The 18,424-nt window shown below is 48.2% G+C and overlaps 1 protein-coding gene across 3 annotated transcripts in view; it reads left to right on the top strand.

Annotated features, from left to right (window-relative positions):
• The window catches only part of TMEM132C (transmembrane protein 132C), a 172,852-nt gene that overhangs the window by 37,055 nt on the left and 117,373 nt on the right, over nucleotides 1–18,424 (top strand). For all 3 annotated transcript variants that reach the window (XM_030958567.1, XM_030958569.1, XM_030958568.1), the window contains exon 2: nucleotides 16,972–17,860. In XM_030958567.1, the coding sequence (XP_030814427.1) occupies nucleotides 16,972–17,860 (889 nt within the window). The remainder of the gene's footprint in view (nucleotides 1–16,971; nucleotides 17,861–18,424) is intronic.

An 18,424-nucleotide genomic window follows, 5' to 3' on the forward strand; every position in this document is an offset into this window, starting at 1 on the left:
GAGAGGAGTTTCTCTGAAAGGAAATTAAGCTAAAACTCCTAGGAAATATTTCTAGCCCACATCAAATGCAAACATCTCCAGCAGAGAGATTTGGCAGTAGGTGCTCAGTGGGTCTGCTCTGAGCAGGGGCATCGTGTGAGGCAGCGGTGACAGGAGCCAGGGTTTCCCTGTGCTCCAGATGGATGGGATGGCCAGGGAGGATGAATCAGCTCTGCTGGCCATGGCTGAGCCTGAGAGAAACTCCCAGAAAACAGAATTCTGCTGGAAGTCTGCAGGGAGCTCTGGCATTGCCATCAGTGTTTGAGGAGCAGGCTGGAGCAGGCTGGGTGGGTTAGTGGGGCGAGGGAAGCTGAGATGGGCTGGAGACAGAACCGCACAGCTGGGACTCAGCCCCTCCCTGGCCCTGCTTTGCTCTTGGGGCAGATAATTTTAATAATTGTGTCTGGTGGTTCATTCAGCAGCAGCGCTGCTCACAGCCTCCAGACTGAAATCACCACTAACAGTCCTGTAAGAGCCTCTAAAGGCAAGATAACGTTGGTGTGGTTGTGAAATGCTGAGCAGTAAATATTTTCCTTGTTTGCTTCTACTTAAAATTGAATCTTGGAGGATTTACATGCAAATTCTATCAAGTACCAATCTTTGTTCAGCCTTTGCTATGTGTTTTGGTTTTTTTTTTTCTCCTCATTAATTTGAAAGCATTTGGGAAAGGAAAAGAGCCAGTGTTTTCTAATTGGCTAACATAAAGGGAAATTGCTAAATCCATATGTGGGCACCAGACTGTGCTTTGTTTCTTAATGGGGCCAATTTTGCTGAGACCTGAGGGACCTGAGCATCACAAATCAGGTTGGCTGTGCAGGTATTTCAGTTTAAGAGGCTGGTTCAATTCTCAGCTGTAGGGGCCTGCCAAGGGGGAAGGAGGTACATCTGCATACTTGAGGAAAACATTTGAATTGCTGCTGGAATCCAGATTATTTTCTGTGATAGGAGCATGGAGCTTTATATATTGGAAAATTTAATTTATCCTGCCCAGATTTTCAGTCAGTCCCAAGAAAGCCAGAAGGAGTAAGTCCATTGCTGTGACTGAGATGCTATCACACCCTTATTTTTAAGATGAGTTGGACCTTCTTTGCCTTCTGTAAATATTATTGAGAATGAAATTTGTCACCTCTTTGCAATTAGACTGGCATTAAATATCTAACAAATTTTTGTCTCCTCTTCCAGCTCCTATACTACTGCTGGCATCTCTCATGTGGAGCTATGTGAACAAATAATGAAAATACATTTAAATACACATTTTCTCATTGCTTGAGTCAACCACTAATATATTGATATGCCTTCATATGTTTTGGTTTTATAATTTGAATAGTATCACTCTCCATTATATAATCACCCTTTCAAAGACCCCAAGGCATTTTTGAGCACTGGTTAAAGCTCCAGGCATTTCTTTCTGCAAAAGAACTTTTCGTTATTTTACTTTAGCTTCTGCTTATTTAGAAATGAGTGGCCTAAGGTAACTCAGCATCCTTAGGAGAATGCCAGATATGGTGCCTCTATTGTGGGATTGGCTTATTTTGGGTAACAAACCTTCATCTGAATTCAGAGTTTTATCATCTTGTCATAACTACAGTGAGGAGTTGTATGGTTTATTCTTGACCAGTTGATCTGAAATACTCTTTTTTCTTATCACCACTGCTTCCACAAAAGGATCCCTTAGCTCTTTACTCTGCAGGTTTCTGACCTGCAGTTTTAGGAAAGACAGAGCATTTAAAACAGCTAAAAGTCTATTTCCAGCTCTTTTGCATTTGAAAGCTCTTAGTCCTGTAAGAATATTTTGTCTTTAGTTGCCCCCCAGTTATCAGCAGGAGAGCTCTCAGAGGAGCAGAGCTGACAGGAGCCCCTTGGAGCAGCAGGATTTGGGCAGCTGGGGGTTCCTGTGCCTGCTGCTGGGAGAGGGGAGGCTGGAGCAGCAAGGCACCAACCTGGCTGGAACAGCCTTGCTCTTTACCTGCTCTGCTCTGGATTAAATGAGAACAGATTTTTGGCTCCAAGCATCTGTGCATAAATTCCGTCTGAATAGGAGGCGAGTTATGAAATGAGATCAGCTCTGAAAAGTAATTCTAACCACAGCTAATTTTTTTTTTTTTTTAGAAAAAGGAATATAAATTGCTACCTTTTGAGCAGCCAAAGAAAATTAGGGGCTTGTGTAGGCTCTGAGATGTTGCCAGATTTTGTATTGATTGGTGCTAAGTCTGGTTTGCCTGAAGGGGTGTTTCAGAGTGGGTGTGAATTTTCTGCATCCAGAGGATGGATGTACCTTCAGCTGGGCCGAGGGCAGGTACAGAATGCTGCGTAACAGCTTCAGTTGGATCCGCATCACCAACAGCCACCTGTCTGAGCTGAGCAGGCTCTGCTGACGTTTCTTGCTCCTTGAGTGTGTCTCCATCTGCGTTTTGTGTTGGGGGCACTGGCTGTGCTGGCATCTGTGCTCAGATGAGATGGGAGCAGTTAGCAGGCTGTGCAGCTTTCAGCTGCTGCCTGCCTGGACTGGATCTGAGATCTGAACCAGGCCTCTGGAGGAGAGGTTGTTTGCACTTTTTTCTGTTTGCTGAGTTTTCTGAGCTGAAGGATGACAGCTGAGGAGAGGGCACTGGAGGGCACAAGTAAATACTGGTCGTGTAAGGAGGAAAATACAGTGACACCATCATGACAAATAGCTGTGTGTCATTGAGGACAGTGCTCACTGTGCCAGGAGCCCTCTGCTGTGCTCCATGAGGGCTCTGGCCATGAGAGATGGCCTGGGAAGCTTTCCCAAAGTGCTGTGTACACTGCTGGGGGCTCACAGGCCACTTCAAAGCAGCGCTCCGAGCCAGGCAGGCGTGCAGATCTAAAATACACAGCAGTGTCCTTTGAAAGGGGCTGCAAAGGGCTCCCACAGCTCTCCCTGCTGCAGGGAACTGATGGCAGGAACTCAGCTCTCTGTGACTTTGTGGGCTGCTGGACATGCTGTTTGTCCATCTGAATTCTGGTTTCTTGACTCCAGAGTGAGGGAAGCAGCACACCTCAGCCTCTGGTAGGGGCTGCAGGGGTCTGGGGCTGGTTACTGCAGCCAGCCCGGGCTGCCAGGGCATCCCAGGGTGTTTATCGCAGTCAGGACTGAGGTTCAGAGGGAATGTGTGATCTGCAGAGTGCCTCTGCTAGAGCTGGTTCTAATTAGTCACTTTTATGAGCTCCAGAGTCAGACAAAAATGAGGAGCCCTCCCCTTGTGTAGTTTCCTGTTTGCTGGGTGCATGTAAAAGAGATCTGGCCCTGATGTATGTTAATAATGAGCTGATAATGTAAGCCAGCTGAGAGATGTGGAGTTAGTCTGGTGTGCTGCCAAGCAGGAGGTGAAAGTTCAGGAACTGACTCATGTTGCCAAGACCTGGTCCTGTGGAGAAGGTCTGCTCATTAATAGATTGAGTTTCTCATTAGGGCTACAGAGCATATGCTTACAGCTTTTGGGTTGCAGGCTGAAACCCAATCCCAGTAAAAGCCCGCTGAACAGAGAGGCAGATTTACTGGTAAATAAAGGATTAAAGGAACACTTGGCAGGGTCGTTGGACTGGAAACCTGACTGGCCTTTGAAGATTTCTCCATATTGTAGGTCCTCCCTTTAAATTTATACCGAGAAGAGATGTGCTCTGCTCTTCACCACGCAGCCCAGAGGGCAGGAGCTTTCCACAGTCTGCTCTGTCTCCAGCAAGGGCAGAAGATGCTTCTATCTGTCTTCTAAATCAATGCATGATATTGCCTTTAAAGTAAAAGTTGTTAGCTCAGAGGAGCCTGGTGTAAACAAGGCTTCCCTCGCACAGCCCCCTCACTCGGAGGCCTTGTCTGCACAGAGAACAAGGCTCTGCATTAGTTTTCAGAGCAAGCAGCTCAGCATTTACAGCATCTCTAAAACTACTCTTGTTCTCTTTGGTTTTTTGAATGAGAGTCTCCAGCAAACAGGCACCACTGCCTGCTTGGGTTACAGCCTGTGACGTTCATTACAGCTGGCCATGAATGGACTTCATACTTGGCTAAACAGCTTTAGCAAACTGAAATGCAGACAGGTTCAAACAGACTTATAAAGGGAAAAAAATACATGTATAGCAGTCCAAAAGCCCTACAGCTGACAAGAGTGCTAATACAGCACTTTGGGCATTCAGGGTGGCATTAGCTTTTTATTTCTTTATTGAAGGAAAAATGATCCCCATAAAAGTTTTGCTTCTTGAATGTGGATGATGTAATGGCTCTTGTAGCACTCTCTCTGCCTTAGCTGGCAAGGGTTACCTGGGGAGACACGGAGCCAAAAGGAACTGCAGGAGAGGCACTGGAAGCTGGTCAGGATGATCAGTTTCCTTTTCTTGTCATGAATTGGAGTCATTGCTTTGTTGGCTAATGAAGGAGACTAAACTGCAGGAGTGGAGACAGCCTGAATTTTATCGAACCCCTCTTCCAGCAGAAGAGTTTCCTTTGTTCCTGCCTGCCCAGAAGCCACAGACATCTTTAATCATTGCTGCAATCCTATTGTCTAGCTCCAGCAGCCATGCTAGAGCAAAGGTTTCCTGCAGCCAGATGTCTGACAGCAGCACACTTAGAGCAGGGAGAAGGTACCAGCTTGTGCCCTGCTCAGGCACCATGTGTCAGCCTGAGAGCCAGCTCAAGAGCTGCATTTACAGTTTGTCCTGCAGGAATGAGCTGTGGTTGTGAGTGTATGCACAAATACGTGTTTTATCTGTGCTTGGGCACGCAGCAATTTCCATGTGATGGTACACACTATTGCTGTTACACAAAGAACTGCATTATTTCTTTTGTGTCCGTAAGAATGAACAGAAGGATTTTGTTTAACTCCAAAGCCTCTATTGAATATCACGGACCAAGAAGTGGTTGTGGAGTCCACCAGGAACTGAAGTTCACATCAGTGATGGAATTCCTGCAGCAGAGAGGCTGCTGGGGATGAGCAGCTGGGGTCCAGCTTGGCTCAGTGTGGGTCACAGTGGGGGTGTGGGCAGGGTTTGTGTCACCACAGCAGTGCCACAGCTCTGGTGACCATGGGGACAGCCAGGCCCTACCGCCTGCTCAGCCCTGGGTGTGCCTTGGTGTGCCAGCCCCTCGCTGGCTGTGAGCTCCTGGTGAAATCAGCTTTTATTCAGCTTCACCCCAGCCCCTGCTCCAGGCTCTGCCAGCAGAGCTGCTGTGGCTGCTGGCAGCAAAGCCAGCAGGGTGTCAGTGCTGCTGGGGTGAGTGGACAGCAGATGTTGTATTGAGACATCTCTGGCCAGACACATCCGTCCCTTAGAGGGCAGATAAAAACACTCCTAATGCTCAAGAACAGAAATTTGGAGGAGATCTTATGTAAACATATTCAGTGAGCCCTCATTAATTTCCCTTTGGAGCCAGGCTGAATGAAGATGATCTTCAAAGAAAGGAAGAAATTAAATTTGTTGTTAAGGACTGCACATGTTGGAAAAAATTGTAGGAGGCACTGTGTGTTTTTAGCTGTGTGAATTAGGGATCTGTGGCAGGGACGTGGGGGAGGAGGAAGGTTTGGAAGTTATATTAGGAAAGGATAAAAATAGGGCTTACAAAATGTATAGCAGGGCTCTATTGCATTGATTTGCAGGGAGCTCTCAGTGATTCTTGAGCACAACAGCACTTTAGGAGCACGGCACATTCAACCTCTTAAAAAGATGGTGCAAGTCATTTGCTCTGTGCAGTTCTGTGGTGCTCAGCATAACAAACTGGCATCCATCATTGTCACTTGTCTTTGCCAATGACTTTAAGGACGCTTGAGAAGCAGCAGGAAGGTAGGATTCTGCTTTCCACCCACCCCAGAAATACAGAATTACTCTGCTGTACCTTCAGAGCTGCATAGCTTTGCCTCTGGCATTAATGCCCTCCCTGAAGCTGCAGCAGACTGTTGCTCTGCTTTGAACATAAATGGATCCAGGTTCGTGTCTTTATCTTAGGCAGGCCTTTATCTCTGGCTTCTGAAAGTACTCTTTTTACAAAAACTTCATCTTGGAAAGCAGAACTTGGTCCCACTGGCTTCTGGATCCTAATTCCAGAGCTGGAATTGCCAGAAGTGTTCTCCCAGACGCTTTGCTCAGGTATGGCACTGCTGGAGTGTTTTGGTTTGGCCCTTCCTGGGCAGGTTATAGCAAGGCATTAGAGCAAATAAAAGAGACTTTAGAGAGAGACTTCTCAATCATTTCTCCGCCTTAAAAACAGAATTAAAACCACGTGTTCATCATTGTTCTGCTGCATTTTCTCACTGTGATTTAGCATTCTGTCAGGTCTGCTTGCGCTCCTCTGGAAGATTCCCTCTTCTGGATCTCATTTATCCTTTTGTAGTTTTGCCTTTCCCCTTCTCACTGCCAGCACCACAAGCACTTTGTTCTCCCGGCCGTTTCTGGCCCCACTCAGGTTTCTGGTGGGGGTGACGTGGGAAGAAGAGATGCCAGAAGGGCTGAGGTTGGGGGCTGGGCTTTGAGGAGCCCCTTCCCTCCTGCCTCTGCCCCTCCGTGCCAGGGCTCCCCAAACCCCGTGGGGAGCTGGGCTGCTCCCACAGAGCTTTTGAGCCAGGATAGTTCAGAGCCAGAATTTGGGGGCTGGGGAGTAGCTGCTCACCCACCCCAGGAGCCACAGTGGCCTTTGCTCTCTTAGCAGCAGCCAGGGCTCTTTAAACACAGCCCTTGGAGGTGCTGGGAGCACAAAGACACCAGTGCTCCAGCCATCCCTTTTGATTAATCCCTGGGAAGGAAGGTGTTTAACCAGATAAATTTCCGCTTGGTTTCTGTCCTGCTGCTCTTCTGGAATGATGAGTTGCTTTGTGCTCTGTGACAAATAATTGCTTGGAGGTTAAAGGTGATGCTGAGTTCATTTCCCCAACAGGCAGGGCTGTCCCCCACCCCCTCAGCCTCCTTTCTCAATTAATCTTCTCATAAATCCTCATTGCATCTTTGAAATGGAGATGATTAGCAGGGCTGTAGCCAGGATATTGGGATATTCTGGCATGGTTTAAATCACAGTTTGCATACAAGCAACTATTTAATACATGCAAGTATTAAAAATGTGCATGCATTGCATCTGTTAGTGTTCCAAATTCCTCCATGAAGGAGAGGAGGGGAAAGGAAAGAAGGATAAGTGGCTGCTTTACTCTTAAATTAAATTTTCGTATAAGTAATAAACTTTTTTTTTCAAGAAGCAATTAAAAGATATTTTTGGGGCTGGGTCATTGCTCATATAGCACATGGTGATTTTTCTGTCTTTTATGAAACTTTATTGATTTATACCAGTGGTGAAGCTTTCCTGAGAGTGGAATTCTGCAACAGTGAATGCTGATCCAAGCCAGTGCTTCCAGGGCCTTTTATTCTCCATGATTCAGATGTTTTACACCGAATTTGCAGATTCCAGGAGCCGCCAGGCAGCGGAGGTTGAGGCTCTTGGTTCCCACTCGGAAAAGCTGACAGACTGGAGTCCAATCTTGGCAGCATTGCTGCCTTGCCTTGCCAAGTCCCATCCATCAGCAGCAAGGCTCTTGCATCCTCTTACCTTCCGTGCCCTGGTGCTTTCGCCTGCTGCCCACGCAGTGCCCCTGCCCCTGCTGCTTTCCATGCTTAGCTTTGCTAGAACCTCCTGGAAAACTCAGCTGCACTGCCTCAGTTCTCTGTCTGGGCAGTGGGGAAAGTGATTGCAGCTGTTGGGTATTGAGCTGCTGAGGTGGGATGAGAGGTCAGAAGGGGATCATTCCCAGCAGAGCCCAGGACCCTGGGAATACCAGCCCTGAGAAGTGAGTTCCAGTTAGGAAGGTATCAAGATGTGTGCTAGAAGTGTATTACAGACCCAGGGGAAGCCTGGCGCAGGTCTGGTTGCAAGAAACCCCTTTTTCCTTTTCAGCCTTGGAATTACTCACTGCCAGGCTGTACCTGGCTCTTTGAGTAGTGTCCCTTGTACCTGTGTAACACAGAGCCCAGTGCAGGCTGGGGCTCAGTGTGGGATATGTGAGATAAAGTCCTTTCTGTGAGATAAAGTCCTGTTGTTCATGTTGCTGGCTGGCTTTATTTTTCATTAGTACCTATTTCCAAGAAAAAGTACTCTTTTTGTTTCTGGATGGTAAGGGGAAAAACATTGTAATTCATTTATTGAGTCCTCTGTGTCCTTCTTCTCCACTTCTGCAGCTGAAAGCTTCATCCTGTGCAGGTCTGAGCTCTTTGGTGCTCTTGGTTCTTGTTGGTTTTCGTGGCAGTCAAGAATGCTGAGCAAATTGCCCCATTCAGGCTCTAGGACCCTAATCTCTCTTTAAACAAGGAGCTGTGCAAAGCAATTCAGTGTCTAAACAGAGGAGCGAGTGCCTATCAGCATCTGACAGAGACTTAAACAGCAGAGCAAAGCACAGAGCTATTAAAAACTGGAGAAGGAGATACAGGACAAGGAATTGATTCATTGCCAAGGCCAGAACTTGTTCAAGTTTGTAACTTACATCTTGCATGTTCCCATTTTTATGACACTTGAGAACTTTAAAAAAAAACCAAACCCCAACTAACTGTGATATTCGTGTATTTCAATCATTATGGCATTCTGGCCAAACTTTAAAATGTTGGGGAGGCTTTGGTGAGCCATCCTGTAAGGCTAAATTTGAAACATCCCCTGCAGAGAAATGCGTTTCATAGAGTTGTACTGCCATGAAAATTAGATTTCTTCAGTGGAAGATGGGCAGTCCAGGTCTCTGAAAAGGTGCTGCTCACGGTAGAAAATACTGACCACACTGTTTGCTTTTCCCCACTCTGTGACTGCCACTGGGTTGGTTTTGCCTGCTTTAAAGCCCAGAAACCCCCCCAGACAGACAATGTTTGACTTGGCCTTTTGTGTGATGAGCTCCACGTGGTTTTGACTGGCAAGTCAATCAAACTGAACGATAGCTGCTCTCATTTCCCCACCAGAGAACCTGGGCTGCAGAGGTTTCTGTGTCTGCCATGCGTCTGTGATGGAGCTGGCAATAAACTCCAGTGTCCTGGATCCTCCTCTTCTCTCCAGCTATAAGACAGGACAGGCTGAGGTGCTCTTTGCTTTGTCCTTGCCATGCTGACACAATGCCTGGATCCATGGGCTGTGCCACAGTGGGGCCAGCAGGATCCATGGGGTGTGCCACAGTGGGGCCAGCAGGATCCATGGGGTGTGCCACAATGGGGCCAGCAGGTCCATGGGGTGTGCCACAGTGGGGCTGCAGGATCCACGGGGTGTGCCACAATGGGGCTGCAGGGTCCATGGGGTGTGCCACAATGGGGCTGCAGGATCCATGGGGTGTGCCACAGTGGGGCTGCAGGATCCATGGGGTGTGCCACAATGGGGCTGCTGGATCCATGGGGTGTGCCACAGTGGGGCTGCAGGGTCCATGGGGTGTGCCACAGTGGGGCCAGCAGGGCTGCAGGATCCATGGGGTGTGCCACAATGGGGCTGCAGGATCCATGGGGTGTGCCACAATGGGGCTGCAGGATCCATGGGGTGTGCCACAGTGGGGCTGCAGGATCCATGGGGTGTGCCACAATGGGGCTGCAGGATCCATGGGGTGTGCCACAATGGGGCTGCAGGATCCATGGGCTGTGCCACAATGGGGCTGCAGGATCCATGGGGTGTGCCACAATGGGGCTGCTGGATCCATGGGGTGTGCCACAATGGGGCTGCAGGATCCATGGGGTGTGCCAAAGTGGGGCTGCAGGGTGCATGGGGTGTGCCACAATGGGGCGCGGCTGCATGGGGTGTCCAGGGGGGCTGCAGGATCCATGGGGTGTGCAATGGGGCTGCGATCCATGGGGTGTGCCACAATGGGGCTGCAGGGTCCATGGGGTGTGCCACAGTGGGGCTGCAGGATCCATGGGGTGTGCCACAATGGGGCTGCAGGGTCCATGGGGTGTGCCACAATGGGGCTGCAGGATCCATGGGGTGTGCCACAGTGGGGCTGCAGGATCCATGGGGTGTGCCACAGTGGGGCTGCAGGATCCATGGGGTGTGCCACAGTGGGGCTGCAGGGTCCATGGGGTGTGCCACAATGGGGCTGCAGGATCCATGGGGTGTGCAGTGGGGCTGCAGGATCCATGGGGTGTGCCCAGTGGGCGCGGGTCATGGGGTGTGTGGGCACGGGTCTGGGGCCACAATGGGGCTGCAGGATCCATGGGGTGTGCCACAGTGGGGCTGCAGGATCCATGGGGTGTGCCACAGTGGGGCTGCAGGGTCCATGGGGTGTGCCACAGTGGGGCTGCAGGGTCCATGGGGTGTGCCACAGTGGGGCTGCAGGATCCATGGGGTGTGCCACAATGGGGCTGCAGGGTCCATGGGGTGTGCCACAGTGGGGCCAGCAGGTCCATGGGGTGTGCCACAATGGGGCTGCAGGGTCCATGGGGTGTGCCACAGTGGGGCCAGCAGGTCCATGGGGTGTGCCACAATGGGGCTGCAGGATCCATGGGGTGTGCCACAGTGGGGCTGCAGGATCCATGGGGTGTGCCACAATCCCTGCAGCCCTGCTTGCCTCAAAGGCCAGCGTGTGACATTTTGCCCACCGTGTGCTGCTCACAGGACTCTGACATTTGCAGCCTCTGGCCAGCACAAAACCTGAATAGTGTCTGTATAGAGGTTTTCCGACTCTTTTCTCTTAACAAAAGCTTTCATTAGTGGAAATTGGAGGTTCCAGGTATTTGTCTTTGATTCCACGCAGCAAAGTGGCTTAAATAGGTCAGATGGCCTCGGCAGTGGAGACAATTGGGAACGGCAGCCCTGGGAGGGGGAGTGATTCCGGAAATCTTCACTGACCTTTGCATGTGCACTGTTGTTTTACAAACTCTTAAGGTCATCAGCCAGTCTGAGAAAACCATTTATAGATTTCAGTCCTGAATGTCAGGCAGCCTTTGACTAACCCAGCTCTGTGAGTAGAGGGTCAGAGAGAAGAGAGGTCTGTAATAAAAGGATATCTTGGTATTTGGCAGCCAAAGGGGGGCACGTACAGAACTGCAAAAAGCATTGGAGGCTGTTATTACAATATTGGAAATGTCTTTCTGATGTGCAGTTTTGTGTTTCCAAAATAGACTTTAAAGCTTCTCTTTCCTGTTGGTGAAAAGGCTGTGCCTCACAAGCAGCTATTTGTGGTTTATACACGTGTCTGTTGTGTTGGTAATCCTGAGGAAAATGGAACAACCTGACAGATGTTGGATAAGGCTTTAGAATGCAGAGGTCTAATCCTGGCTTCTAATCGATGCAAGTCAAACAAGGAGTTTTACATGTGGTTAATGGCGCTGCTCTGGATGGCCGCACGTCAGTGACCACCTTTGTTAATTCTGGGGGAGTTCCCTGGCAATGAGCTCCAGCATTTAACCATGCTCTGTTTGAAATGTTTTTTATCCCCTTGGCATTCCCATCATTTAGTTTTGGTGGCCATCCCATGGTTTCTGTGTTTTCAAGAGTGCTGAGGTTGCTGGTGTTCCTTTGTTCAGTCCTTGCTGTAGGTGCTTGTCGTGTTCTGCCAGCTCTGAAATGCCACTGTTCTGCCTCTGCTGGAGGAGAGTGGGCCAAGTGTTCACTTCTGTACTAAATCCAGGATTGTCTGTAGGACTTCAGTGAAGGTTTGATCTGTGGTAATGTACAAAGGATAAATTCATTCAGGGTATACTCTCAAAATGTGAGAGAAGTCTATTTAATAGAATATTATTGCAGTTTTTCATTTAACAATATACTGAATGAATGAAGTTAATATCTCCCACTGAAATAAAATGGGAAATTTGTTCACAATAACTGATTATAATGTCTCCCAAAAATCTTTGCAATGTGGTTTAATTGAACTCTGATCTAGGCTAAATAAGGTTGTGTCTATATCTGGGCTTAAAATATGTCTGGTAGCCAACCAGACTGTACTCCCATGGATGTGAATAGGAATATCCCATCCCAGGTCAGTCTGCAAAACCCTGCAGGTACAAACCTATCCTTGGGCTTCAGCTTTCAGTTTAGGGAACTCTGGATTCAAAAAGAACTGCTAAAATACTTTCGTTAGCATTAATTTTGTTTGATGAAATTGCCCTCACCAGGTGCTCACAGAACATTTGATAATAGGCTGCAGTTTCCCTCAAATGTTTGCTCTGTGGATTTCTTGGCCAGATTGGTTTGCAGAGCTTATTTTTAGCTTCACAAATTGGTCATCATAAGCATGTGACACTTGACATTGCCCGTGTGCGATTAGTCCCAGAGCCCCTGTGATCCCTCAGAGGATGGGGAGGCAGCTCTGATGGGCACACATGGGGAGCTGTGGCTCCTGCAGGACCCCTGCCCCCAGCTGATGGTTTGGAATGCTCACAGAGCTGCAGCTTTTAGGCCAGGAGGGAGTGAGAGGCTGACTCGTGCCTATTGGGGGGAATCAGTCTGGATGGGAAGACATGGGTGAGCCACTGCTCCCTTTGTTGCTGTATTTTATCAAACTCACAGTCCAAAATTGTTCCATATCCTCCATCTGAGCCTGTTTGGTTTAAGATTCCACTCAGCCTTTCCATCAGCAAAATCTCCTATTTCTAGAAGGTAAGAAAAGGGAGCTTGGAGGGGATGAGAGTACAGCTAAGGTCATCCTGAGGTCTAAGTGAATGTATTTGCTGAGCTCTAGTTCTGAGCAAAACATTGCTACAAAGATTTCATACACTGTGAAGTCACTAAATGTGACTGAGTGTAGTGCTGGCACAGAAAATTAAGGGAAAATGAACCAGCAAACAGAGCTGTTGACATTTTGGGTGAAGGAAACATTTGTGCTGATTGAAGTGAATCTTCCCTGCTTTCATTCTGCTCTGCAGTTCCTGAGCTGGAATATGTGATTTGCTCTGCAGGAGCAGAACAGGTTTGTAGGGGAGATGGAGTCTGAAGAGAATCCAAGGGTGGGGATTTTGTGAGGGCATGGTTTGTGTCAGGGGCTCATCTGGGTGCAGGGGCAGGTGGGAATGGGTGTCCATGGAAGGAACAGGGATGATAATTCACAGCATTTGCAGGATTTTAGATGATGGTGCTGCTGTGAATAATATTAGGTGGGGTTTGTTTCTTAAAACTCTGGTGGCATGGAATTGGAACAAAAATTAACATGAATATGGTGCAGCATTCAATGATAGCTGGTTCAGGAATAGAGGAAAGGTAGTTGGGAAAAGGAGGGAGAAGATCCTGCCTTAAAAGTTCCCGAATTCTTGGTGGGAGCTCCAGCTGTGCTGCTGTGCTGGGGTTCCAGGAGGTCACACAGGCACTGGAATCTCTTCAGCTCTTTTCCTCTGGCTTGTCTCCTGCAAGGACAATTATAAATGGGCCTCTGAGGGCCAGACAAGGTGCAGGAAGGCTTCTCACATCACTCCCCCTTTGCATGGGCAGATGTCTTCTGCTCCTCACTGACTTCCCTGGCCCAGAAGCTCCTGGCTGAGGGGACAGGCAGATGGTTGCCTTGAAGGCTTGGTGGCTCATCCAGCATCAGGCACTGAAGATCCGTGGCCATTGGCCAGTAATCTCCCACCCACGAGCTAAACCCTTCATTCCCTGCCCAAAAGAAAGTCACTTCAAACCAAGCTCATAAAAGAACAACTCCAAGATATTAAGCTTTTGTGACTGTTCCAGTGAATCCAGCTCCATGTGAACTACCCCCAAAGAAAATTCCTCTTATGCTGGAATCCAAGAACTAATAATAATTCTACAGATCAGAAGTCACTGTTTCCCATCCAATGAGCTCACTGGGTGCAGGAATTTGAGCTGCTCTGTCACACTGGAGCCAGTGATGTGCTTAGCAGATGCTTGGGTTCAGATGAAGTGCTGCAGAGGCATGTGAAGCCAGAAGAAGGATTAAAAAGTCACCAGGCTGTTACAAAGAAGAAATAATTACTTGTAAGCCTTTGCTTTTGTTCTTGGCTAATACTGGCTTTGTTTGATGGTTGTTAACCTCTTCCATGCAGGACTTCATCTCTGGGCAGCTGTGACTCCTGTTGGGTGATGGAAAGGGGAAAAGCATTTCAAAAATCTGTTCCAGAGCACCTGGAAGCAATGACAGGCAGAGCTGCTTTTTAAAAGTTAGTTTTTCAGGTAGAAAAAGTAAACGCCACTTAATGGTTATTTAAAATAATAACTTGTGCTGAGAAACTCAGGAAAACCCATGGCATCTTGTTTAAATAGATTCTCTGATAAATTAAAGAACTTTGAAACTGAACTGATTAAGCATACAAAAGTGTTCTCTGGAAATGCAGGTAATTAATTATCCCAGGATGTGAAAGTTATTGGGTAGAGATGAAGAGAAGAGAACAAATCCCTTAAGTGATGGCCTGCAGTTGCTGATGCATGGTGTCGGTATTCTAAAAATAAAATGGACAATTTTAACTACCAATTTTATCAGTAAAAGGCTTAAAGTGCTTAAATAAATTGTCTAAAGTACAGCCTTCAGTATAGAAATACAGGAATCCATTATTTATGGTATGAAAGTGGGTGGAAATCTTTTGACTACAATAAGAAAAAAAAGTGAAGCTTTTTTTTCTTTCTGCTGTCAGTCTGGCCACATGGGTTTTGCTGTCTGTGTTCAGCTTCTTAAGGCAGAAGTTGCATGACTGTTTTTCTTAATATTGGGCCAAGTCCTGCATACCTCATGCATGTGATTAACCCAGGATAAATGAAGTGCCTGCAAAAATGAGCCCGCTGTCTGTCTGAGGATAACGTGCTGCAGCAAAAGTCCTGGGAATTGCACAAAAACAGCTGCTAAGCCTCAAGCTTAGATCCTGACCAGCAACCCTTTGGAATCACAGGACTTCACTTGTCTCTGCAGCCTGCTGAGTTTATTTCTGAATTGTGTGGCCCTGTGGAAGGCAGGGATTCCCTCAGGAGCAGTGGGACTGTGTCTGGAGAATCCCTGGTCATGGAAACCCTCAGAAAACTTGTGAGCTTAAACCAGCTCATGCTTTACTCCACCAAGAGTTCCTGTGCTTCCCCTGAGCACAGCCCTGCCCTCTGGTACCACAGCTGAGCAGCAGGACACTTAAGAAAGAAATCTCACCAGTCACCAGACCAACCTCAGTAGCCAAACTGGCCTCCAAGGAATTCTTGTCTAGCAAGCCAGGTGTTTTAATTGAAAACCATGTTGGTATCTGGCACGGAGGATGTCGGTGGCTGCTTTTTGCAGAGGCTGCAGGGAGGTGAGCAGATCCCAGCAGGCTCATCCAGGGTGGGTGAAGGGGCTTACAGAGGAAATTCCTGCATCTGTGATCCAGATTCTTGTTCTGCTGCTGGACCAAAGACATCTGTAGGTTTTCCTCTTCCCTTGAAATGTCCATGGTCCAAAGTGGATCTTCCTTGTGTTCCTTTTAGAAGTGTTAGAGCACTTAGGGATGGAATCCTGACAGACTCGGGTAAAGGGAAATCAATCAGCTCGGGAGGTGGCATTTGTAACATCTTCAGCAGAATGAAACTGTGTGCCAAGGACTGGAGCCTTGCAGGGCTGTAACAGTGGGCCAAACCGATGTTTTATGTTTTAAATGTGATTCTGCCTGACAGAAAGGGTGTTGTGCTGCTAATTCACTGTTTCTTTTCCTTTTTTTACTTTTTCATTTTGTTTTGTTTCAATTTCTGTCCAGTCATGGCAGTTTGCTCAGTTAGGAGAACAGTTCCATGGTGGTTCATGAATTAAACATGAGTGAACACATCTTAATTCCTTATTTCAAATTTATGGCTGCTGTCCTTTGAGAGTTCTGATTTCCCCCTCCTCTACATTTGTCTCCTTCTTTTCTTAATTACCTCACACCTGCCTCCCAAAGCTCTTCATTCCCTGCACTCTGGCATTGCACACTCCACAGGACTGCAGTGGGGTTGTCTGTCAGCAGCCATTTGGTGTCATGACAGGTATCGATTGTTTATTCCTTACTTGAAAACATTTAATTAAATCTGACTGCATAATTAGCACGTTAGCAGCCAGACGTGCCAGGGCAGCAAATGTGACTTGCAGAAGCCCCCAGGCTGCAGCCCCTTGCGAGGAAGGTGGTAAGGCAGTGTCTCTGGGGGTGTTTTGGGATCCTCAGGTGTTCTGAGCTCCAGATGAATGTCTGCATTCTGTGTTGTCCTTGTGGATACCTTTGTTCTTTAAAGAGCTGAACCTGCACAGAACCTAAACTCCTGATTTTGCTAGGATTCCCCGAGAACCCTGGAGCTGAGGGCAAGCTCTGTTTTTTCAATACTCAAGAAGTCCAGCAGTAGATGCATTTACCTTTTGTACCTATGGCAAATCCTTTCAGTAGGGGTTAAGGAGAGGGGTTGTAAGCTGTATGACATAATCAACATGTATTTGAACCCTTCTCCACTGTTATCTACCCTAATTTAGACAATACATTTTGCCTTTAAGCAATGTGTTGTTAATATTCACAGGAAAACATTTAGGTCGAAAGGGATCTGATGTTCAGCTGAAACTTGAAATTGGCCAGCGCATGCTGGTTCTCTCTGTGTGCATCTTACATATTAGTACTTGTTGAAATACTTCTGGGTTGTGATGCCCATCTGCATTTAAAGAACGTAGGAAATTGTCAGTATTTTACCACAGAGATATGGACTCTAGTGCCAGGAACAATAATACAAGAGCAAGGTTACTTGACAGAGAGAGTGAAATGGTTGTCTGTGTGAGAGTCCTTAGAAAAGCAGTTTCTTTGCACCTGGAAGAAAAGCTCCCTTTGATCCTGCAGGGCTGGTGACTAGCAGCCCTGGGGCTGTTGGTCGTTGGGCTCTCCTGACATGCTACATTATATTTTCCTTTGCAAATGTAATGCAGAAAAGAATTATTTTGTATCTAAACATGTAGCTACCCTGTAAATGTTCTTTGCATGGAATAATGCTTGTCCCTAACTTAGCACTGAAGTTGTCCTAAGTGTCCCTTTGAATCCATGAACAGACTTGGTCTAACTCACCTTTTCTTTTATTAGTGACAGAGTGCCGAGGGGTCTTGGACAATAATCAGCGATTTTCTTCATTACCAACGTACCTACCTGTGAGCTACCGGCTCTTCAACGCCGAGACGTCTTTCTTCCTCAAAGAAGCCAACCAGGACTTCATGAGGAATTCCAGTTTGCAGTCCAGGGTGGAGTCCTTCTTCCCCTACAAAGCCAAGAGGCCGCCCGTGTTAAACGCCAGCTACGGCCCCTTCTCGGTGGAGCAAGCAGTGCCCCAGGACCTCCTGCTGACTTCCAGCTCTTTTGGATCCGCCAACAAGTTCACCTACAACTGGAAGCTGCAGGCCTACATCCTGAGCAGCAAGATCTACCTGAGCAAGCCGCGGGTGCAGGTGCTGTTCTACATCGTGGGCAGGGACTGGGACGAGTACAGCCCCGCGGAGCGGCTGCCCTGCCTGCGCGTGTTCGCCTTCCGCGAGACGCGCGAGGTGCGCGGCAGCTGCCGCCTGCGGGGGGACCTGGGGCTCTGCGTGGCGCAGCTGGAGCTGCTGCCCAGCTGGTTCAACCCCCCCACCGTGCTCACGGGCCGGAAAAAGCCGGCGGAGCAGCTGGAGGGGAGCCCTGTGGAGCTTTACTACACGGTGCAGCCTGGGGACGAGAAGGGCGAGTGCACGGCCGAGGATCTCCGCAAGGGCAACGCCATCCGGCCCGGGAAGGATGGTGTGGATGAGAGCATGTCCCACCTGCAGAGGATTGGCTCCGTCAGCCTCTACCGCGGCCAGGAGGCCTCCCAGCTCACGGAGCTGCGGCTGGACAGCAACGTGGTGGTGTGGCTGCCCTCCAAGCCCGTCAAACAGGGGGAGGTTGTGAATGTTTACGTGACAATTGCCAACAATTCCACGGTGGATCAGTTCATCCTCAGGTAAGGCGGTTGGCCGGGCGTGGTTCTGGCGCACAAAGATGTTGGGGATGTGGGATGGGTCTCAGCTGATTTGAAGCTGATCCCCACTGAAGGTTGCTCCTAGTCACTGAAATACCTTATTTTCCTCTTTGCGTGCTGTGAGGAGGATTGAAAGCCCCCGTCACGGGGAGGTTTTCAGCGTGTCTGCAGTGCCATTTATCACAGGCCCACGGTGTGCAGCAAGGTACAAAAGTGCTGCTTTAGCAGGGCTGTTTCTGTGCTGTGACAGACAGCCAGGCATCAGAAAACTCCTCTGCTTTATGGTGCTTTTAAAATCAGGTTTTTATTGCGCAGGCATGGAGTTTGAATGTAGAAAAACTTCAATTACCTGCTTTTCTGTAAGTGCTCTGGCAGAGCTTGCCTCTCCCACACACAGAGTGGTTTTGTTAGGAGAGCTCTGTAGGGAGGGTTTAACTATCCACTTGCAGTTAAGCAGTGTTTGTCTTTGGCAGCACATTTGTCCTTTAAATAAAGCCCAAGGTGTTTGATATTGCTGCTGCCTGTAAGGGACTGTTAGAAGTGAGT

This window comes from Camarhynchus parvulus, chromosome 15 (genome assembly GCF_901933205.1).
Source record: "Camarhynchus parvulus chromosome 15, STF_HiC, whole genome shotgun sequence".
Classification (NCBI taxonomy): Eukaryota; Metazoa; Chordata; class Aves; order Passeriformes; family Thraupidae; genus Camarhynchus; species Camarhynchus parvulus.